Consider the following 25236-nt stretch of genomic DNA (forward strand, 5'->3'; position numbering starts at 1 on the left):
GCAAAATTGACATGGAGCCCCAGGAGATGACTTAGTACCAAGGAGGAACAAATTGTCCATGCTCACAACATAAACACATTTGGTATTTATGCCCAGCAAATAGAGTTTGTTCATGGAAATGGAGAAGGAAATTTTTCTTCTTCCTCAAGGAAAATGTCTCGATAAAGATATAATTACAATTACCCGAAGTAAATGTGTAAGTGCTAAGGTATTAGCATACAAGAGAGAAAATGGAGTTGCCCCACCGATTAGCAAAGTGTGGTACATAGTAAGTGCTCAGTAAATGTTTATTGAAGAAATGAAAGTGGTGTTCTAGAAAAGGGGGTGGGTTCATAAGTCTAAGGGAAGGGGAAGGAAATTCAGACGCAGTGACGGGCTTGGGATGCAAGAGCTTAAGTCCTAGGATATTCAAATAACTATTAAAAAATGGGATTTGGCCATTTGATAAATAAACTAAAGGTCAACCTCAAAAATATCCACCTTCTTCAAGGTTCCCAAACCCTGAAAAAAGTAGGTTTGGTTGCTGAAGACTCATCCCAGCCTGGTATATACTAAAGACCCATTATTATACCACATTGCGGAAGAGGAAAATCTCCTTGCTAGTAATAATAACTCCTACCACCTACAAAACAAAAAGAGCTCAAATCAACCATTCTCATTTACAAAGAGAATATGAAATCCTGAAAAATGGAACAGGGAAAAACGGAACTCCTCAAAATCTCTCAGATAAGCTTCAGCATGGACTGTGATATGTCAACACTCTTCACTAAAGGAAGACAGGTCGAAGCACTTACACACGAAAGCCTCCCTCCCCTGGACTCCTGGCATCAGTGCCCTACAACTGCATGAGGTTGTCACCTCTTAGCCAGTGTAGGCCAGCATGGCAATTTCTAGAAATCATTAGCCATTGATATACCCTTTGACTCTGGGAAAACTGGTTTCTCCTCTTTTTCCCCCTTTTGTAAAACTAGGGAAATGCTGTTTACCTAATTCTGAGGATTTGTAGATGAGGCCTATAAAATATCAGATTAAAATCCATAGTTGAGAGGTGCTAAAGCATCTAAAGTATCAGAATCGTACCATTACCCAGTGTTTGGAATTTGTCACCCTTAATTTCAATTGTCACCACAAATGTAGGCATAATGGACCTACACACACACACACACACACACACACTCAACACTGAGTGCTACTCTGAGCAGGATACTCTGCTGGGTGCTTGTCTGTGTATCACGTGTGAATAACGGCCGAGGAGCTGCTGATAGTCTAATGGACCAAGTCCCCATCCTGGTTTTATTTCACCACAGGGCTGGCAATAGGAAGAGGAAGTTGGGGAGGGCGGAAGGGTAGTAAATTCCACGGCTACTTCTTCCTGTCACACTGTCACCTCCCACCATCAGCATCTCACAGACATTCCTGATATCAGACCCCTCCCGAACCAAGTCTAGGTCTGGGCCCCACTTCAGAACCTATGATGAAACGCCCGGCCCGGGTAACCCAATTTTAGTTTCTCCCTGAACAGTGGAAGAACTACACTTCGGAAACTCCCCATTGGTTTGGATCCACATTTCTCTATGATAAGGTACAGAGAAGTTCAGAGCTAACTTCAGAGGCAGCGGAATCAAGGGAAGGCCGTGAAATTTGTCTGGGTCCTTGATGGGCACGGAAGGAGAGAGGAGCTACTTAGAAGTAATAGGCAGCATCTATGAAAAGGGAGTTTGGCAAGCCAAAGCCTCAAGGCAGGGGGAAAAAATCAAGATGAGACACTCCATACACCATTCTCTTTCAGAGGATCAACTGCTACAAGAACCTCAGTCTGGACCTCAGTGTCCCCACCCCTATAATTCCAGGTCCAGCCCCTCAACCTCTGCCTTTCTCCTCAGACCCAAACCCCATGGGATCCCCAACCTCAAGACTCTGGCCGACACCAAGAATTTGACCTGGGGCAGCTCTGCATCCCTGGGCACCAGGGTAACGCGAGTTCCTGGCATTCAATATGGAACTTCTAGTTCATTTCCCACCAGGAGCATTACGGTACGCTGCAGCTACCTCCACGGCGCCACGAGTACAAAGCCAGAATTAAGACGCGTTATGGGTTAGATAGAACTGTACGGGCTACTTGTACGGAAAATGTGATGCAATTACCAAAATACCTACTTAAAACAAATTTCTGCAGTAAAATCTTCCAAAGGTTTGGAAATACCTACACAATTCAACAGCTCACAAACTTCTCCTTCTGAAAACAAAGAGTATCTTCACATCCCAACCCTCAACTACATGAGAAATAGCCCCCAAGAGAAGTTTACTGCCTCAACCTGACATCAGCTGGAAAAGAATGCCTTTCTCACAGTGCTGCTCCATCCAATGTACAAAGTGTGTAAGAGGGCAGGATATGAACAGAATCTTTTCTAGAAAGGGCTAGGTTCTTACTCCTCTCAAACTGAGATAAACATCTTACTGGTATTCAGCCAGCCTCTAATTTCTCAATATCCCAGCTGAAAGTGAGAGTATATACAGGCACACCTCATTTTACCGCGCTTTGCAGATACTGCACTTTTTACAGATTGAAGGTCAGTGGCAACCCTGCGTTGTCAGACGATGGTTAGCATTTTTTCGACAATAAAGTATTTTTTAATTAAGGCATATACACTGGATTTTTTTAGACATAATGGTATTGCACCCTTAGCAGACCACAGTATAATGTAAACATAACTTTTATATGCACTGAGAAATCAAAATATTTGTGTGACTTGCTTTATTGTGTTATTTGCGTCATTGTGGTAGTCTGCAACAAAACCCACAATTGCTCCAAAGTATGCCTGTATTCCTAAACTAATTTTTATTACTAGAATTTGAATAGCACAATAAAACCTCAAGGGATTACTAAGACTCCTGCTTTGTGAAGTCATCTTGGTGCCTTCTTATATACTTTCCTCCGGTACAGGACATCCTTAGTGGGTGATACTTGGGAGAGCACATTTGGAAAACATGCTTCCTGTTTTTATCTTGAGTCTCTTGGGACTGCGAACCGTGCAAGTGCCTGAGCTGGCTCATCAGCTGAACCAAAGAAGCTCAAGTTTCCATGTCCCCTGATCTGACTCTGAGGATGGACCGCAGTAATGCTTCATGCTGGGGGCGACGCAGCAAACCATGTGCAGTTTGTAGCCATTAGGAAAATTCAAGAGCATGACTGCCCAAGGGCAGTCACCCAGCAAGGTCATAATATTCAGACACCCATTCCCGGCACTGCATCTGCTCCCTATCATTAATCCGGAGTCTAAACATCACACGTTCCTTGGAAACAATCAGTGAACGATACTGGGAGCAAGCTAGGAACTGCATCAAGGGTACTAATCCGTGTGTGCACACGTGCACGCCCACACATGGAAACAGAAAGAGAATCACATCCTTCAAAATAAAACAAGTCTTGGGAATTCACTGGCGGTCCAGTGGTTAGGACTCTGCCCTTTCACTGCAAGGGGCACAGGTTTGAAGAGAAAACAGGTCTTGTTTTTCCTTACATTTTAATACTCTGCTTTTAAAAAAGTATTTATAATTATCAATACCGCATAAACCATAGCGATAACAGACCGGGATATTTTCTCTACAGATTTCCCAATATTCTAAGGAGCCCTAAACCCACTATACTTCCTGTGTTCCAAGGGGTCTAAAAAACACTAATTTTTTTTCATGTAAAAAATTATTTAAAATATCAACGAATACAATCAATCCTAAAACACTATACAATATTTCAAAGCAATCATCATTACAGCTTTGCTCAGAGAGGAGAGAATAGCTAGGTAACAGCCTCTAAAACCTATCTCAAGGCACCACTCAGGTGGAAAGTGCAAGGAAAACATACGCTGGTCAGTTAAGCTGGCATTTAAATGCAGCACTAAAAATGCATTTCACGCCCAACTTCATCAATCACCAACCAATCTTACTTTGCATCTTGGCTACCAAAAGAAAATGGGATTTGTTTCCCTGAAGAAATATGTCACTGCTCTGCTTGAATTATTAAGCTTTATTATTACAGAGAGAAACTGAGTCGGAAAAAAAGAAGAAACAAGAAAAAGAAATAAAATTAGACCCAGGTTGCCATCTACAGACTGTTATCAGCACTGCTCACTCATGAAGCATTAGATATCAGGGTATCAGTAAATATCAGCAGTAAAATAAAAGGATAAATGTATGACTACAATCGTAATGATAAAAATCATGATAGCCTACAAAGTCTCCTTTTTTCCAATTAACGTGAGAACACTAAAGAACACTGGTCAAAAATTTGCACAATTTAACATACGCTAGAAAGGAATCATCGATATGCATCCTAACTCTTAAAATTTAACACTTAGAAATAAAATTGAATAGATTACTTAATTCCAAATTTTTAATATTTTTAAGCAGCAAAGACTGTTTCATCTCTATAATCAAATTCTTGCATTTTTTATGCCATATTTGTATATATTGAGAAATGATTACCACAGTAAGTCTAGTCAACATCTGTCCCCACACATGGTTACAAAACGCTTTTTCTTGTAATAACTTTTAAGCTCTACTCTCAGCAACTTTCAAATGTGCAATACAGTATTAAATTCTTGCACTTTTGATTCACTGACTCACCATACACCTTCCCTTTCATTTTGCTTCAAGTCCTTATTGCTTTTCCCTTTCTAAGGAATAAGAGCCCTCTGGAGGCATGAATGTCCAAAATCGCGCACTTGGTTCTAATTACTAAAACAGATGTCATTACAGCAAAAAGCAACTGCAATAATAAATGAATATGGAGGCTAAAGGAGTAATAAAAAAGAGAGAGAGATAAAGACAGATACTTTTGATAACATAACACAGAAAATTTCTATAGCCAAAGACATCTGGAGGGAGATCTGATAAGGAGAAATAGCTCAATTTTCAAAAGTAGGGATTTAAGCTAATAAACTTATCAAGTGATGATTTAATCTCATAAACTACACAAAACCTTTTTTTCATTTTCCCTGGGAAAATTGTTTTTGGAAGCCAAGATTCATTTTCCAGGTCATATGTTCTCTCCATCAAGATGAAAAGATACAAAATGCTTCGTCTAAACTCTTATATATGCTTCTAGATCTGTGGTATAAGCCTCTTACTGGGGAAAAAAAAAAATTCCCCAAACCTTCATGTGAAAGACAGCAGCCGTAGTTCTATGTTAACACTGAGATACAGCAGTGAAAAACCTATCATCTGCACATTATAAAACTAGATTGCAAAATGTACACTTAACATGGACAATTAAAACAACTGCAGGATTCTCTAAAGACACAGTAAGAACAGCTGAGGGCTCCTACCTTTTCTTAGCACTTTAAAAATGTGACTTGTTTCCGTGGTCAACATGTTTTTGTTACTTTAACCCCCACAGATACAACTATTGTTGAAAACTATTTGTGAATTTCTATAAAAACAAAAACACTGATGGGGGGGTGGGATGAATTGGGAGATTGCAATTGACATACATACACTATTATGTATAAAATAGATAACCAATAAGAACCTGCTGTATAAAAAATAAAATAAAATTCAAAAAGAAATAGAGAAAAAAAAGTAAGTAAAAAGAGTGGATATATGTATATGTATAACTGATAAACTTTGCTGTACAGCAGAAACTAATGCAACATTGTAAATCAACTATACTCTAATAAAAATTTTTTTAAAAACACTGATAATTCAACTTTTTAATAAAGTTTACTTTCCTGTGAAACACGGAAATGCTGATTCAGCCTCTTGTGTTCCCAAGTTTCCACGAATGAAATCACCTGAAGAGATGATGGTCCCCTTTCTTTTGAGGGACAACTACTGAATCTAACTAAAGACTTTCAAAAAATATATTGGAAGTAGGAGTTGGTATTTTCATAAGCTAGTAAGAGCCTTGCAGAAAATAAAAAAGTAGCACTTTATAAGAGCCTTTAATCAAAAATAATTCATGAAGAGTTTAACATGAGTCCTGTTTCTTAGTGGGTTTTAAAGTATTACAGAGACTTATCTATTTTGTAACTTCCATCATTCATCCATCAATATTTATTAAGCGTCTCATCTGTCAGACCTGTGCTAATTGTTGGGGACTGAAAACAAAAAAAACAGTAAGACATAGCTCACGGCCTTGGGAGTTTCACAATCTAGTATACACTGATTAAAATAAACCCTCTATTCTTTTTTTTTAATATTTATTTATTTATTTGGCTGCACTGGGTCTTCGTTGTGGCATGCGGGACCTAGTTCCCTGACCAGGGATCAAACCCAGGTCTCCTGCATTGGGAACGCTGAGTCTTAACCACTGGACCACCAGGTTAGTCCCAACCCTCTATTATTTTTAATGCTCATGGCATGGCATGCTTTTCCAGGCTAGCTTTTTCCTTTGGTGCCTACCATACAACAAGCATTCAATAAACATCCTTTGACTGTATTTTACTGGCCTCCCTGTTTCAGAGTCACCAGAAAGGATTGCACAGACTTAAAGGCAAAAGCAAAACTTTGAAGATAAGTCTTAATATGAGCCCACATGTTGAAGAATGCTAACGGGGCTAAAAGAAGTTAAGTGACTTGCCCGAAGTCGAGAGCAGAACTGGGACAAGAATCTAGGATTCTCAACTTCCAGCTAATCTCCACCATTTAAATCTCTGAAGATTTTAAAACCCCTCCACTTTCTTCTCTATGGAATTGGCTCCTTCCATTTCACCTGTTCTTTTAACTTAGTCTCACACATTTTTCTTCTGAAACTTTAATCATCTGAGCAGCGTCTTCTAAACACTCACACAAGTTCATGGTGTCTCCTCAGCTGCGAAGCGCACTTGAGCTGTAATTCTAATGTGACACTTCACGTGGACTTTGAAGTGAGCTGGAGCTCCCAGCTGGAAGCCAAGCTCTGGCCATGAATCTGAAACTTGATCCCATTCATCCTTTTCCAGGGCAGCCTGGCATGTCTTCCAGTGGGGGTAAGTGGATCCCAGGGGGAGGGAGAAGCCGTCACTCCTCCAGCCTTGTCCCAGCCAGCCCCCGGCCCACAGCATCACTCCACCCTCGTGCGCTCGCCCCACTGAGACCATGCTCCGAGTGAAGCCAAAAAGAGCTTGTCTTCACAAAAAACTAACATGAAAAGTTCACAATTCTTTTGGCACTCATCCTTAGTTTATCACACTTTTATCTTGAAATCTTGTACTAATGCAAAATGTTTTAAATTATTTTATACCATCTCTCGCCTGGTCATGCAAGACATGTAACTAACTTGGTACATATTGTTTATTGGTAAAGTTGTGTGTGTGTGTGTTCTCTTGGATATCAGTAAAATCGGTGAAATATCTTTTTGGAAAAAGTGATCTGTGACTAAAAGCAATTCGTAATGAATGTGAACAAGGGTTGTATACACACAAATAAGAGAGATCAACAGTGGTTGGCAAAAATGTTAATCGAGCCCTTTTAGCTGGAACACAGGATGGTAAAAGTTACCTTTTCCAATACGACCACTCAAGACATATTTTACCTCAAAACACATGTCCTTGGGACTTCCCTGGTGGTGCAGTGGTTAAGAATCCGCCTGCCAATGCAGGGGACACGAGTTCGATCCCTGATCCAGGAATATGACACATGCCGCGGAGCAACTAAACCCATGCGCCACAACTACTGAGCCTGTGCTCTAGAGCCCACAAGCCACAACTACTGAGCCCATATGCCACAACTACTGAAGACTGTGAGCCTAGAGCCCACGCTCTACAACAAGAGAAGCCACTGCAATGAGAAGCCCACGCACCGCAACGAAGAGTAGCCCCCGCTCGCCACAACTAGAGAAAGTCCATGCGCAGCAACAAAGACCCAAAGCAGCCAAAAAAATTTTTTTTGATAAAAAATTTAAAAAGCACATGTCCTCGTAGCAGAATCTCTAATTACAAATAGAGATTAAGCATGAAAAACAGCAGCATCTCTCATACGCAGGAAGTCTTCTTTGAAAACTCTCATATAGGACAATAAGGAGTCTTTTCTGTAGGCCCAGGAAAACAAATGGATCTATTTACAAATTAAAATTGTATCACAGCCTTAAGATAATGATAATCAATAATAACAATATAATAACAACAAACTTACCACTGTTTGGAATTGTTTGCGGCGAACTCTTTAACTTTACATTCTGTTTCCCTTTCGTGGGTTTTTCTGAATTCACATCTTCTTTTTTCCCTTTCCTCTTTGGAGGCTGAGGAGATGAGTTGTCGCTGGATCCGATTGTTGACTTAGATTGGCGATCATTTCCCTACATGGCAAAAGATCAGACCCTTACTATCGGCTGATGAACTCCCTAAGCGATTAGTATTCAGTACAAGTCACTAACTAGTGGTAAAAAGGGCAGGGGCGGGAGATGGAGGTATTGTACTGATTCTGCTGCTGTCCACTACCTACATTAACTCTTCTTGGTGACAGAGGAAGGGTCTATCAGAGGAAGGAGAATAAAAATAATAGCACTTGACAATTGTTGAGTACTTAATTGTACCAGGTGTTCTATGAAATTGTCTCACTCAGTCCTCATAACCTGAGAGACAGGTACTGTTATCACCCCATTATATACACAAGCAAATGAGGCTTAGTGGTTAAGCCTGCCCAAGGTCAGCCAGCCAGCAAGGAGCAGAGCGGGTCCGCTGTCTTAACCTTCCTCTCCCTCCTGCACCTTTCAGAAGAATCAGCAGCCAGCTATTGGATGAGGAATAATGACAAACCCGTTTGATCAGTTAATCTAGAAATACCTTCTTAACTGGTCGTCACTGTGAGTGTATCGGTATCATCATACAAGCACTGTGCTTGTAGAAATCCTCTGATATTGACTCATCTGTTGGTGACTGCCATGGTCTCTATGAATCACAAACCCAGAGCAACACAGACACAAGCAGCTCAAGACCACATGCCCTTCATTCCTGCAAGGCGGCCCCCAATGATCACACTTTTGGTGGTTGCCTCTGATTCCCGTGTGCCTCTCGAAACGAAGACCTTGCATCTGCAAAGTGAGCTTCTCAGCATGAAGGTGAGGTTGAGTTCAGTGGCTCCTGTCACTGGCCCATATCCAGCTCCTGGGGAGCCACATAGAATCACTACAGTGGTGGCTACTGTACCCAAGGAACAGCTGTGCTGATACTCAGCCACTGCTTGGCCATTGCGAGAAACACCCTCCTAACAAGACAGCCTTGGCCTTCAGACGCTCAGGTGCTACACTTACCTGAGTGTGTAAGGCGTGAGGCTGCAGGTAGTAGAAAGAATGCACCTTTTAGAGACCCAAAATACCCATGTCAGGGCCACTGCACTGCCACTAACCACCTATGGGACCTTGCGGTAACTAACTCCTACCTTCTTTGAGCCTGAATCCTTATCAATTGAATGGGGTCGATGTGCCTGCCGTGAGGTCCATCATTAGGATGAAATGGTAACGTTTATAAAGTAATGAGTACAGTGCCTGGCATGTAGTTTTGTTCAAAGACGATCAGAGTGCTTCCTTCAAGAGCAGAGAGTTAATATCTTTTTCTTAAAAATCACACCAAACTCACACAATATTGGGTGCAATCTTTATGCAACATCTGTAGTATGCTAGTATCTGAAAATAAGTGTAGCAATATTAAACAAACAAATCTGCCTAGAAACCTACTATAACTGCCCATTTTAAACATTTATATATTCAGTCATCCAGAAGCATTTAAATAGTTTTAGCTATCACCCAATTAAGAATAAATTCACAGCCTTACAAATGAAGTTATTTATGCTATTTTGTCATAGCCTACAAGAAAATGAATTATGCATAAATTTATTAACATTATGAAAACTTGTCCAAACCTATAACACTTTTTTTGCATAATTTAATTTCCTATTCCAAATGCAATTTAAACATACAGTTTCCATTTAATTATTGCATTAACTGCAACCAGAGTTGGGTTTTTTTTCTTTCCTTTTCTTTAATGATTCTTCCTCACAAGGCCATAAACTTTCAGGCAGGAAAAATGGCTAATGTGATTATAGAAGAGATTCCAAAACCATCATGTGAGAAGAAACCAACGCCCAGGTCTCACATTCTAGTCTATTTGCAAACAAGTCTATTCGTCCCAAGATTCTAAAACTTTAAAAGCCTTGAATGAGAGGAGTAACCCTTCTAGCAAGCCTACTAGAATGTTCAGAGATGCTGTTGAACTTTCAAGGACTGAAATGAAACTTAAAGAATGAGAAACTCTGGATCTCAGCATAATGGTTTTTTACCACCCTCTGGGAAAACTCCTATTCACAAAGGGGTAAAACAAGGGAGAAGCAGATGCCCCATCCTGGAGTGTCTGGGGATTCATATAATTTTAAAAATCAGGGCTTCCCTGGTGGCACAGTGGTTAAGAGTCCGCCTGCCGATGCAGGGGACACGGGTTCGTGCCCCGGTCCGGGAAGATCCCACATGCCGCGGAGTGGCTAGGCCCGTGAGCCACGGCCGCTGGGCCTGCGGGTCCGGAGCCTGTGCTCCGCAACGGCAGAGGCCGCAACAGTGAGAGGCCCACGTACCGCAAAAAAAAAAATCAACTCTGTTGTTGAATATACAGGAAGTTCTGATTTACTACACCTCTATTAGGGACACTCAAAAGGGCGATTTGGGAGCATCAAGAAAGACTAGTTGATTCCAATAACTATATGAGGCATGGCTTTGGTAATTGACACTCATGCAATCAAATATTGATTAATGACTAACTGCCAGGCACTTGGTGAGTAAGAACTAAATTAAACTGAGTAAAAAGGAAGAACTGTTTTGTAATTTGAAGACGGGAAAGAATTTAAATGCTTTTCTTTTTAAAAAAGAAAACATGTCGTATAGCACAGGGAACTCTACTCAATATTCTGTAATAACCTAAATGGGAAAAGAATCTGAAAAAGAATAGACATATGTATATGCATAACTGAATCACTTTGTTGTACACCTGAAACTAATACAACATTATAAATCATCTATACTGCAATATAAAATAAAAATTAGAAAAAGAAAATATTGATTCATCTAAAAAAATGAAATAGATATATAATAAACACAAAGATATAAATAAATTATATAATATAAATTATATATACTCATTTGTATAGTTAATTATATAAATTATAGATAATATGTAAATAAGTTATAGAGAAAGGGAAGGGCAAAGGAATGGAGAGATGGGTTTTCCTTTCTTTTCTGAGACTTCTGCATGTGACTCATAACCTGGATACATGGATAGTCATTGCTATTTGTGGGGCACAGGGAATAGGGGAGTTCTGCCATCTCATAAGAGCTATGATAGTTGATAAGACAATATTACTAAGTACCTCTTGTGTGCTTAATACTCATAACCCCAAGTATTTACCAAATGTATAGGTAGGTATTATTATCACTATTTTACAGATAAAGGAATTAACTTTCTCAAGTTTACCCAGGTCTGATTTTTCTGCTACACTGAACCTTCCTAATACCCAAGACACTAGAAACAGCTATTATACAGAATGGTTCCCTAAAAAAGCGACCTGGAAGTAATAGATGATGACTTTTTCCCAAAGTGGAAGAAATCAAGAAGCAGCCAAATTTTACAGCGTGTCCCATGTGAAAACTAGACCCCATGTGACACTTCAACCACTGTCCTGCCTTTGCCACACACACATACCAAAATATCTGATAGGAATAGAAAACCTCTGGCCCAAACAAACAAAAAACTAAAAAGAGCCCTTTGATCACCCCTCACTCTACTGAAACTGGGATTTTTTCAGTAATTCCCTAGGCTCTTTCCAACAAGATCCAATCAACTCAGGTTTCTTTCATTACCAAGGTAGACTCATTTTCAGCCCCCATGAACATGTGTCAAAGACATATGGGCCATAAAGCATCAAGTTTAAAATAATTTTGTGAGGGATTTGCCACACACAGCAGCCTTCACAGTGTGTGTATTTCAGCGATGCACCCAGGAGACCTTCTGAGCAAGGGACCAGACCCAGACTTAGGCTGGCATTTCTCTCACTGTGCATCTAGTGATGGGAAGTGTGAGAAACCCTTTTATCCAAATTGGACCCCGTTTTCCAAAGGGCAAAATGGAATTTGGGAAGCATTTGGAATTGACCTTGCTTCACTGTGACTTTGATCATGCCGTTTTCTTACCAAAACCTTAGCATTACAATATTTGAACCTGTAAATTACTGATCACAAGATACATCAGCCACATGGTAATAAGGACAACTAAAGACAATTTAACGTCGTCTTTGGCTCTTTCAATTACGTCCCTGATTTTACATCTCTTCCACTAGAGGGTGCTTGGATTCCGTGTGGTGAGACCTCGCAGCTAGAGAACAGCCTCCCGCCGGTGGGTTAATTTTTCAAACTTAATAGGACTTCAGAGGATTCCTTTTGTTTTCAAGGCTAGTATCACAAGGTAAAATTATTCTTAATGTGCTCATCTCTGTGACTCCCCAGTCTGAACAGGGGTAACTTCTGGCATTCCCTGGCTGTTTTGAAAGGGTCTGGTGGACCCCCCGGAACCCCCCAGCCCTGTTACCCACACTCCCTACCACAAGGGTGGGGCCTCGCGGACACATCACCCCTGCACAGCAAGGTCCTCTATGCAGACTATGGCAGCTTTCTCTCTCTCTCTCTTTTTTTGTTTGAAGTTCTATCAGGCCCCCACTCACACTCTCCTTCATGCTGCAATACAGCCATTCCTAGAAGGCGGTGTGGAGAAATGATTTCCTAAAAATCCAGTTGTGTCCCCTTTGATTTGCATCACGGGTTCGGAGATGCCTTCCCTTTGATTGAACAGTAGTTCCGAAAGTCTTAAGCCTGCTCGCCTATAGTCCCATTCACTCACAGCCCCACTCAGTGCCAAGCGGTTAACGATCTTAAAAACACGTACATTCTCCAGGGAACCAATTAATTAAAGCAAAGGAGCAAACTGATCCTTCTCTTAAAAACCAAGTTTGTGCTTTTGGAACGCCTGACATAGAATATCCCCTCTGTGCGGCTCACAGCACTCACTCACACATCCACTAGACGGGTTTCCTGAGAACCTACTGTGTGCCCGGCGGGTTACTCCCCTTGGCTGAATATAACCTCCTAAAGGAGGCCCACCCTGGCCACCCAAAGGATACTGTGCCCTCTCTCACTTTCTCTTTCCATATCCTCACGCATTTCTCTTCAGGCTTATCCCTGATTAATATCACACGTGTATTTGTTTGTCTTTTTCCTCCTCCAGAATAGAAGCTTCATACATTTACAGTTTTCTCTGGAATCTCTGTCTCCCCTTCCCCACAAGCGCTAAAACAGTGCTCGGGACATAATATGGACTCAATAAACAGTTATTAGATGAACGGGTCAATCAGTGACAGCAGTTACAATACGCTCCAAGAAGAAATAGGATAGATGTCCATCTGCTCTGCTGCCTCCTGTCCAAGTCACCTGCATCACTCACCTGGATGCCAGCCGTCCCACTGCCTCCTGCTTCTGTTCTTGCCCCGCCCCCCTTCTCTGTAGACAACACAGCCATAATGATCCCTTAAAACTGCAAATCAGGGCTTCCCTGGTGGCGCAGTGGTTGAGAGTCCGCCTGCCAATGCAGGGGACACGGGTTCGTACCCTGGTCCGGGAGGATCCCACATGCCGCGGAGTGGCTGGGCCCGTGAACCATGGCCACTGAGCCTGCGCGTCCGGAGCCTCTGCTCCGCAGCAGGAGAGGCCACAATGGTGAGAGGCCCGCGTACCGCAAAAAAAAAAAAAAAAAAAAAAAAAACCTGCAAATCAAATGATACCACTCTCTACTTGTATCCCTCAAACGGTGTCCTGGTAAGGAATAAAATCCAAACTCCATGCATGGCCTACACGATCAGGCCCTGCCCGCCCCTCCAATTTAATTGCAGACCACTCCAGCCTTCTTTCTGCCCCACTCCTTTACGCCAAGCTTTTTACCAAGGGCCCTTGTGACTGTTTCTCCTGCACCCACCTTGTGTGACTGGCTCCTTTACATACATTGGCACATTAAGGTGCCAATCTCAGAGAATCTTATATCAATTAGTGTCCTAATTAGTGCCCACATTTTATTGTCCTCATAGCACTTATCACCATCTGAAATTGTTTATATATTTGTTTATTATTTATTTATTTTTGGCTGTGTCGGGTCTTAGTTGCAGCTCACAGGATCTTCGTTGAGGCACGCGGGATCTTTTGTTGCGGTGCGTGAGCTCTTTGTTGCGGCCTGCAGGCCTCTCTCTTGTTGTGGCATGCGGGTTTTCTCTTCTCTAGTTGTGGCGCCCAGGCCCCAGGGCACGTGGGCTCTGTAGTTTGCGGCACACGGCCTCTAGTTGAGGCGTGCGAGCTCAGTAGTTGTGGCGCGCCGGCTTGGTTGACCCGCGGCATGCGGGATCCTAGCTCCCCGATCAGGGATCGAACCCGCATCCCCTGCATTGGAAGGCGGATTCTTTACCACTGAACCACCAGGGAAGTCCCTATATTTGTTTAGAGATTGATAGTCTGTCTACCCCATTCTTCCACCCTCCCTACTCCCACACAGATACAGGCACTAGAACAAAAGTTCCTTGAGGTCTGAAACCTTGTCTGTCTGTTCATTAATCTATGCCAGTTGCTTGGAGCAATTCCTGGCACTCAGTAAGTGCTCACTAAACACACGTTGGATGGATGGCTGGATGAGCAGATGAATGGATGGATGAATCTACAGAATGCTTAGGGAGCATGCATTGTGGAAAGAGAGGTAGACTCTGCTATCAATGTATTTTTCTAAGTCATAGCATGGCAATATAATTTTGAGTCTTTGCTGTGTATGAGATGGAAATTCATCTCAAAATATAACTTGGAGTCTTAAAAGGCCACTTCCTCAAAGAGGTCTTTTCCTGACACACATATCTAAGTTCTCCTTTTACCTTCTTGCATATTGTTCTATACTTTTCCTGCATTTTAGTCACACTTTGTAATTACATATTGCTTTGTGGCATCGCCTACGTAACCCTTGTCTCCCTGAGTAGGCCAGGGCTAAGAGAGAGTGTTGTGTCTTTTTGCACAATACCATCTCCCTGGTGCTTAGTTCCATACCAGACACACAGAAGACTTCACCAATCATCATTAGATGACGCAGTATTCACAGCACAGGTCTTCCAAACAAGCGAGCAAGAAAGAGGCATGTATGTGCCTCCTGTGTATGAATTTTAAAACGGGAAACACATTACACATTTTTAATAAAAACTCAGACATTCTAAATTTCAGAAGAGTAAGCACCTAATCCTGAAGTTCAGTAATTGTGGATGTAAAGAGCTGAGTCCTGATCTTGGTTCTGACATGAACTTTCCCTATGACCTAGGGCAGTTACTCAACTACACTTGGTCTCTGTTTAACCATCACCTTTCCAGCTGTACTGTGAGAGTTAATGAGCTCACATGTGCATGGGACGTGGAAGAGATTCCACTCCAAAGTCCTGAAGAAGAGCAAGAGGACAGAATTTCCAAACCCTAACTTCCTGGTTTTTATTTAGCTTTATTGTGGCTAAAATATATTTTTCAGTTACTAGAATTCTCTCTCTCCCCTTGCTCTCCACACACATGAAGTTTTGGGTCCTCTGTGGTTCTCACTGCTCTGTCTGTCTGTCTGTCTCTCTCTCTCTCTCTCTCTCGGCACACACTCCCCCATCCTCTCATTCAACAGCATGAAGAACCCTGCTCCCTGCCAGGCTGTGCTGGGTGCGAGGAAAGAACACCACCATGACACGTCTCTGCTCTTCGACTATGACCATCATGTGGATGAACTTGCAAATCAACATCTGATGTCCTCAGCCTCTGCCATTTACAACTGCTAGCTGAACATTTTTCACCTAGATTCCGTGATGATACAACTCAATGCATTGGAAAGTAAGCAGGTCACTCTTTCCTCTAGTTGCCCCCTTCTTAGCCATAGTACCACCATTTTCTCTGGCATCCAAGCTCAGAAACTTGCAGTTATCTTTGGCTCCAACTGCTCCATTAATCCCCTGTATCCAATCACCTAGCAAGTCCTTTGTTTCTTCATAAGCAATAATCTCCTACTGCTGCTCCCTCACCACCTACCTGGTCTAGGCTCTTACCACTTTATGCCAAGGTTATGGAAGTTGCTTTGTAATTGACAGCTCATCGATGGCCTCTCACCATATTAAGGTTTTCTCCACATAAAAGATCTGGCCTTTCTAGACTGCACTTGGATCAACATTCTCACTTCTCTGAAGCCTTCATGAGCTTCCCTTAACTCAAGGCTAAAGACTAAACTCTACATTCTGACATTCAAGGTCATCTAAAACTGCCACCAGGGCTTCCCTGGTGGCACAGTGGTTGAGAGTCCGCCTGCCGATGCAGGGGACACGGGTTCGTGCCCCGGTCCAGGAGGATCCCACATGCCGCAGAGCGCTGGGCCTGTGAGCCGTGGCCGCTGAGCCTGCGCATCCGGAGCCTGTGCTCCACAACAGGAGAGGCCACAGCAGTGAGAGGCCCGCGTACCGAAAAAAAAAAAAAAAAAAACCTGCCACCACCTACCAAGTGAGCATGTCAGCCTCCACGCCAGGAGGGGCCTCTGTTCCAGCTGGCCTGAGGGACTCATTGTCCCCCTGGGGTCAGAAGCATTAGCTCCCTCCAAGCGGGCCATCCAGACTCAATCCTTCCCCTCCATTTACTCAATGGAGCCTTTGGAGATGCTACTTCTACTATCTGTGCTTCCTTTTCTCTTTTTTTTTTGCGGTACGCGGGCCTCTCACTGTCGTGGCCTCTCCCACTGCGGAACACAGGCTCCGGACGCGCAGGCTCAGCGGCCATGGCTCACGGGCCCAGCCGCTCCGCAGCACGTGGGATCTTCCCAGACCAGGGCACGAACCCGTGTCCCCTGCATCGGCAGGTGGACTCTCAACCACTGCGCCACCAGGGAAGCCCTCCTTTTCTCATTTTTAAATGCAATAACAACAGTACCTGCCTCATGGGGTTGGGGTTAAATAAATCACATCTGTAAAGCCCTTGGCATGGTGTTGAACCCTCGAGTGTTCACTAAATATCAGCCAAAATTATTGTTTCTCCGTGCGCTCTTCTCTGCTCCTTTCTCCACACTGTCCTTTCTATCTCCCCTTTCCTCTCACTAACCTTCATCCGAATCTTAAACAGTCCTCAAAGGCACAGCTCAAATTCAACTTCCTCCATGTACTTTGGCCGAATGCACATTGATTCCTTCTGTCTCATTCCTTCTGTATACCTATCTCAGCACATTTTTTATATTTAGCTTTAGCTTGTTAGTTACCTTTTCAAACTCTTTTCTCTATTTCAATTAGACTGTAAGTTTCTTGAGAGCAAGAGCTTTGTCATAAATAGTACAATAGTTACAGCGAATGAGTGGGTATGTCTGTTGTTTGTTATACTGAGATCAGCACTATTTCTTCACACAAAATTACTTTTCTTTTTCAAGAATTTCACATGGTATTACAGAAAGGGGGGAGGGGAAGAAATATCTAAATCATCATTAGGAGACAGTATCATTGCCCAGCAGCCACTTGTTTTACAAAACACCAGTATAAGCGTTTTGCTTATTTAATTCAGAAAGGGGAAATGTCAGATCACTTCTGACCACTACAGGTCAGGAAGTTCAACCAAAAGAGTAGAAAGAGAAGTTTCAGCCAAGAAGACCTGTCAAAGCAATTCTCCAGCATGACATGAAACTCACCTCCATGAGGGGGTACAGACAAAAAATACGAATAGGTTAAGAAGTTCCCATATAATTCCCATATAATGGGTATTTAGTAGACATTTGCTGAATTAACAAATAAATGAATGAATGATGGATGGAAAAGATTCTGATAAGGAGCTAAATATTTGGAATGATTCTCAATCTTTTAAAGGAACATAACTGAGGATTACTATTCTGTTACAAAAACTTTCTTTTCAGTCTTGGTCATTGACAGAAAACAAGACTGGGCAGACCACTGGTGTGACGTAATACAGCATTTCTTCTCATTTGTGTATCACTGCCTAGATTTCAACCATGGTATAAATTTTATCAGGTCTGTATATTAGGAAAAAGATATTTTGAAATCCATATTTTTAAAATGTTAGCTCTCCTTTAGAAACTTAGTTGTAACGTTAATGTTCTACTGTTGTTTCACATAATTGCTTATATACCACAAGGTGGCTAAGTTTCATTTCTTCGAATTTAATTGAAACCCAAAGGACAGTCTCTGTGTATCATACAGAAATATAGAACATTAATGAGTAAAGTATCTGATACTTACACTCCCTTTAGACTTTCTGGATCCTACAATAGGAGGTAGTGAAGAGGCTTTCTGACTGCGGAAACAAATTGCAATTTAGAAATCTGAGCATTATTCACAAATAATATATAAGGCAAGATAATCGTCATCTCAATTTGTCATCCTGACATGGAACTCAACTACTTACTGACATCAGTATTTCACAAAAAGTCCCATAGACTTTCCCAATTTCACAAAGACCACCATAACATTTCCAAATTCCATTCCAAAAGACCTTTAGTGTTTTCTTGTATAGTATTTTTTAATATAAATTTATTTATTTTTTAAATTTATTTTTGGCTGTGTTGGGTCTTCGTTGCTGCGCACGGGCTTTCTCTAGTTGCAGTGATCAGGGGCTACTCTTCGTTGCCGTGCACGGGCCTCTCATTGTGGTGGCTTCTCTTGTTGCGGAGCACCAGCTCTAGGGGCACGCAGGCTTCAGTAGTTGTGACACGTGGGCTCAGTAATCGTGGCTCGCAGGCTCTAGAGTGCAGACTCAGTAGTTGTGGTACATGGGCTTAGTTGCTCCAAGGCATGTGGGATCTTCCCGGACCAGGGCTCAAACCCACGTCCCCTGTCTTGGCAGGCGGATTCTTAACCACTGCGCCACCAGGGAAGTCCCTCTTGTATAGTATTTTAATTGATGCTTACAAATAAATTTAGTACTGTCTTAAGTTTTTTCATAGCATTTTAAATCAGATCTCTAAATTTTCTATTTGCATTTCAAAAAATCATTTCCCAAGCCGAGCGATGATTTTGCCAGATGGCATTTAAAACTATAAATTTCCATAGTTTTTATCATGTCTATAATGTCTGCCTCTGATAGAAGCATAGAATAGTAAAACACTGGCATGTCTATTCAGGGAGTTTCTAAACCAGTCATTCTGACCAAAAAGTAAAAAATTCTCTTCAGCTCTAAGAGTAAGTTATTTCCCAGATGTTTCTATTATAGGAAAAGATCCATCTTAAAACCCAACCCATCGTGAAACCTAACCCTCTCTGAAAATAAGGAGGCCACAGAGATAAAGGTAAATCTTACTAATCTGTCTGAGAAAGGCCACCATGAGCTAGTTTTCTCACTGCCATCAAGTACAAGCTCTTACTGCAGTGTGTACTGCAACGCCCAGCAGCCTAACCCAGTATTGTTTAGCAAAGGTTGTGAAGGATTTGATTTCATGGATGGGTAAGGATGGTTAGCAGTAAGTCTGCCTGCATACTTCAAACACCACCCCTGAAATTCCATTTCATCTATTCCTTATGAAACCCTTGGCTAGCTTCTCCATCAAGCTACACAGATTGCAAATTAATGGAGAACAAATTGGTGACATTCTGCTCTATCTCGGCCACAAATCACCCACCCTAGCAGAGGACAACTACAAAAAGTCAGTTTTCTAGCAAAGTGGACACAGAAAAGCAGCAGAGATGGATTGCAGCGCACCATGAGCAAGCCAAACGGTCCCTGCATCCAGGGCTGGGGCTCTTCATGAAAATGCATGCCTCGGCGTACATCCACTGGGCTGAAATAAGGCATTCTTCACAAATATATGACATCTCATAGAGGAAAATGGTCCACTGTGCACTGTGTGTAGTTAATAGTGTAATCTTTAAAATTCTGCATGTAATAATTACACACCCAGCCATTCTACTTATTTGTACAAAAGGAACTATATCATTTTTATATTTTACTGTTTTTATTTTTTTAAGTAGAAAATATTCATTTTTAATGACCTTTAGGAGTTTCTCTACGCACCACCTGAAAAGTTATTCCGTCTAGCTAACCAGTTAAGATGCTATTAAAACTTCTAATAACGTATGCTGTTTAGAAGCTTACTGCCCTCTATCTTTTTCACAAAAATAAGTCTTCATTATAAATTCGTAAGTGAATGGTAAAACAATACTATATAGTCTATCATGGATTCCTCAAAATTATATTTTCATGCAATAGTTCTCAATCTCCAATCATGGCAAAATAAACACCGATCAATTTATTTCATACATGCTTTCCATTTTAACTGATAAACAAGATTCTATAAAATAGACCAGTGGTCAGCATAAGACTCAATGCTATTTCAAGTGATAATTAAAATGTGAGAAGTGAATGAGGATGCAAACTTACCCATAAGACCTTCTCATCGTTGACTTGTCAAAAAGTAATTCACTGTAAGGCAATTTCTTAAACTTATCTCTGCCGACAGCCACGTAAAACTGCCCATTCTCCAACTCTGCCCCACTCTCAATCAGTTTTCCTTCTAAAGTATAAAGTCTGCCAAAATATGAATGCCAGCGATTAAAATTTTAACAAGCATTGCAAGAACTGCTTAAAATCACAGAGTCAATTAAAAACTCTGTTCTTAAGTTGGCTCATTCGTTACTAGGTTAATTACTGAATTATAAATGCTTCAAAGTCATTAGACTCAGCTAAATGCCATTGCTGTAATGCAGATGCAGTTACTCTCTAGCTGTACAGTGTTTCATCCCAAGAAACCTGACAATCTAACCTAATGATCCCCTATTGCTGCCCTATTTAGATTTTAGAGGGAAAGAATTAACTTGTAGAGAACGTTGTGCTTTAAATGAAGCTCGCCTTCCACTGAAGTTTGATTCTTCTACTTATATTCTGTGAGCACCTTTAAAATTCATTTTCTTAATGCATTGGTCAGGTTGACAAGCCACTTACTGCATTCCGTGCAAGAGCAGCCCTCAGCCAAAACTTTACATCCAAGCACACAGAACTGGGTCAGAAAACAAGAGGTGAGAGGGCAGTCGGTAAAAGAACCCATTGCTAGTATTAATGATGCAGAACTGCATAGCGTTCATGCTTCCTTTCTTTTTTCTTTTGCCTTCCCTCATCTTCCCAGAATCAAGGGATTTCACAAGAACTTCCCTTTACTGTAAAACTGCTGCCGCAAACTACAATATGTTACTTATTAAAAGAACAGTGATAACTCTGCTAGACGATTTAAAGTGTCCACAGAACTTGTTTAAAGAACAAGAAAAAACAGACTATTAGAAAACTACACCACAAAGACAAGGCATGTCTTTGAAGGTGGTAAACAAAAGAGTTAGTAACTGGAAGGGTTTTAAGATAATAACTTTTAAAAAAAAAGATAATAACTTTTAAGATTCTCAGACTTCTTATATTATATAATTAAGGGCAGTGATAGTTGCCATTGACCTGTCTACTTGTTTACTGATTATGTAAATGGCCATATCATATGGAGTCAAGAGTAAAACAAAAACAGCCACCAAACCCCCTAAAATGTGTTAGTACTGAGTTGGTATAAAGATGCTAAAGTCTTTCTTTGTAATGTAATTCTATCCCTCAAAGTCTAAATACCAACACTTAACCCAGATATCTGGATTTCCTACCTTGACCTACACCAGGGTTGCTGAACATTATTGACATTCTGGACCTGATAATTGTAGGAGAGGTGGGGAGGCTGTCCTGGGAATTGTAAGAAGTCAACAGCACCTTTGGCCTCTACCTACTAGATGGTAGAGGGTAGCTGCCCCTATTCCCTATGGCTCCGGACACTGCAAGCATCCCCTAGTGGCAAAATTGCCCTGGTTGAGAACAACTGGCCTAGATCCAGTTATTCTTCTTCTTTCATTTTCCTTCAAAATAGGAAGATCTGAATCAGTAGTTAACTTTTTTTTTTTTTTTTTTGCGGTACGCGGGCCTCTCACTGTTGTGGCCTCTCCCGTTGCGGAGCACAGGCTCCGGACGCGCAGGCTCAGAGGCCATGGCTCACGGGCCCAGCCGCTCCGCCGCATGTGGGATCTTCCCGGACCAGGGCACGAATCCGTGTCCCCTGCATCGGCAGGCGGACTCTCAACCACTGCGCCACCAAGGAAGTCCAGTAGTTAACTTTTATAGCTAGAAATTAAAAGGCAGCCAAGCTGTGACTCTGGAAACAGCCAAAATTTGACTGGTTTCCTCAACAGGTAGGTAAAAGATACTGAATAAATTCTAGCCTGTGATTTGAGCCTTCTTTTATATGACTCTTGTTGACCTGCTTTCTTACTTTGCTACAAAGCACAAGAATCATAAACAAGGAGTTGAACCAATTTGTGTGGGATGCTTTTGATATATATACTGATGCACAGGGAGGGTCCAACCCTTCCTGCTCTGTTCCGTTAAGGGAGGGTAGGCGTGTCCCAAGTGAGCAGCAACCAAATCTCATTCATGTCTGGCATTACAGTAAGAATTAAGCCTCTCCAAGTATTCAGGTGTTCAGGGGACATATAACTATATTCTCATTTCTGTATTTGTTCTGGAATGTATTTTATTTCTATGTATCCATTTGTTCATATCAATATATGTATGAACGGGTGTATCTGGGCATGCAATTGTGTGTATGTATCTTTGTGGTGGTTCATATTATTTATGGAGTGGGTTTACATCTATGTATGTGTCAAAAGACAAAACTATATATCTTTTAAAAAATATCAGTGTATAACTGTTGAGATCTGCCTTTACGCCTGATGCCAAAATGAAGTCCAAAAGGATCAAAGGTTTAAATGAAATTTAAAAGTTGAAAGACTGAAACATGGGAGAATATTTTTATAATCTCAGAGTGAAGAAGATCTAAGCTAATCATAGAACCTAATGATCATAATGAAAGATTGAAAATTTGACTGCATCAAAATTCATCATATCTGTGTGCAAAAAGAAACATAAAGAGTTATAAAAATACAAATTGGAAACATATTTAAACATATTTAAATATGAAAACATATTTAAAACTCATATATGAGAAAGGGCTAATTTCTGTAATATATAAAGAGTCCCTATAAATCAATAAAATAAATGTGCAAAGGCCATGAGAGATATATATTCATATTCATATGTAATAAATATGTTCATTCATATATAATGGGACATAAATGTATGGCATTTATTTACAGACTAGCTTGGTAGTTAACAGCACAGGCTCTGGAGCAGACTACCTACTAGGTTTGAATTCCAGCCCTTCTACTCATTACCTGAATAATCTTGGGCAAGTAAATTTCCCCCTCTATGTCTCATGTTTCATGTCTATTAAAAGAGAATAATAGAACTAGTCACCTCATAGGGTTGATGAGTTAATTAAGTTAAAAATGTAAAACACTTGGAATAATGACTCACACACAAGAAATGATCAGTGGTGGTGGTGTTGTAGTATATTAAATAAATAAAATTCAAGAAACAATGAAATACTACTTTTACCAAGACAAAATGTTTGTTAGTTTTATAGTATAGATGAGAGCATGAAAAACAGGCCCTCTCATGCACTTTTGGTAAATTAGTACAGACTCTTTGGAAGACAGTTGGCAGTATCTATCAAAATTTAACAGCATTCACCACTTGATACAGCAATTCAACTTCTACACTTTCATCTCTTAATAAACTCTGCTTAGATACAAAAATATGTACTGTAATAGCAAAAGGCTGAAAATGACCGAAATTTCCATCAAGAGGAGACTGTTAAATAGATTAAGGTACACCCATAAAATGGAATATTTTGTAATCGTTAAACACAGTAAGATAGACCTATTTGTGCTGATAAGAAAACTGTCCAAGATTTTTTGTTACAGGGAAAAAAAGCAAGGTGTATTTACATATTTATTCATGTGTGTGTGTGTTCCCATTTGTGTTTCTATGAATTCCAGTTTCCATCCTGCAATGATGCAGAAAAGTACTGGAAAGAAAGACTGGGGAACCTGAGGTGGGAGAAATACATTTTATTTATATTCTTGTCCTATTTGAATTTTTTACCACATGTGAAGTATTACACTTTCAATTAAAACAATTATATTTAAAATCACAATGGTTGTGAAATTATATATACTAATATATGTAAATATGTATACATTAATCTGTACCCACATTTAACTGAAAAACATACAACCATCTGAGAGCTTATTTTACCCTATATGTCTATAGTGTTCTCTACCAGGGGAGTATGTTAGAGAGACTGGGTGAGGATAATATTCAAGAATAACTACCAGAAAACTCTTCATTGGATTTCAAACATTTGTGTGTCACATATTATATATAATCTCTGTACATGTCTACATTATTTGTAACCTTCCCACCTATGAGATAATAAATAAGTGAGCCTCCGTCAAGGTATAGTTTCATAGGCTTCACAACTTAAAAGCCATGATTTTAATCTTCACTTAAATATTAGAACTTGAGAAAAATGTTTTTGATTTCTCAGGTTTAGGCAACCCCACTTAATTATCCTCTCTAACTTGCCTCCTTCCTAAACCCACTAATACCTCCTGATGTCTGATTTTTTTACCTGAGGCAAATAATTTGAACCATCAGATAATTATAAATATCTCCTAAAGAAAAGGACAGTTATTTAAGAGTCAAGAAGCTGGCTCACTCAAAAAAAAAAAAAAAAAAAAAAGTCCTTCTCAAAGCAATGCTGATGCTTGCCTATTCGCTGTAAATCAAAAGAAAAAAATAGTTAATATTTGTTGATGTGCTCTATGTGCCAAAGAATATAAAGTTAGTATTTGTTGAGAAGTTACTATGTGCCAAGTACTGTTCTAAGCTCTTTATACGGATTAACTCCTTCCTAAAACAACTCTACAAGGTATGAACAATTATATACCCATTTTACAGATAGAGAAACTGAGGCATATACAGCCTAACTGGTGAGCTGAAATTCAAATCTAGGGACCAGTGACTCCAGAGCCTCTTGGGAATTTCCTCAGCAATTCTGAAACCCATCCACTTGCAAGATTACTTTGACATACCTGTGGACAGCCCCACTCCTCAGAGTTATTTTTTCCGTGACCATTTGTAGTACATGATCCCACTGATTCAAGGCTTTTCTAGGGATGAGGAGTCTAGAAGCTGGGTTTATAAGGTCTCCATTTGCAATCAAGCTGGGAAAAAAGAAAAGCCAGTGAGCCAAACCGTTTGACAGTTATGCCTTTAAAACTA

At 40.7% G+C, this 25236-nt stretch overlaps 1 protein-coding gene across 1 annotated transcript in view; it reads right to left on the minus strand.

The window, feature by feature from the left end:
• The window catches only part of DCDC2 (doublecortin domain containing 2), a 153932-nt gene that overhangs the window by 80483 nt on the left and 48213 nt on the right, over window positions 1-25236 (minus strand). The window contains exons 4-7 of the mRNA XM_082663549.1: window positions 25047-25178; window positions 20413-20559; window positions 18279-18333; window positions 8110-8272 (exon numbers count right to left, since the gene is read on the minus strand). Of these exons, the coding sequence (XP_082519675.1) occupies window positions 8110-8272; window positions 18279-18333; window positions 20413-20559; window positions 25047-25178 (497 nt within the window). The remainder of the gene's footprint in view (window positions 1-8109; window positions 8273-18278; window positions 18334-20412; window positions 20560-25046; window positions 25179-25236) is intronic.

This window comes from Grampus griseus (genome assembly GCF_964374135.1).
Source record: "Grampus griseus genome assembly, chromosome: 10".
Lineage (NCBI taxonomy): Eukaryota > Metazoa > Chordata > Mammalia > Artiodactyla > Delphinidae > Grampus > Grampus griseus.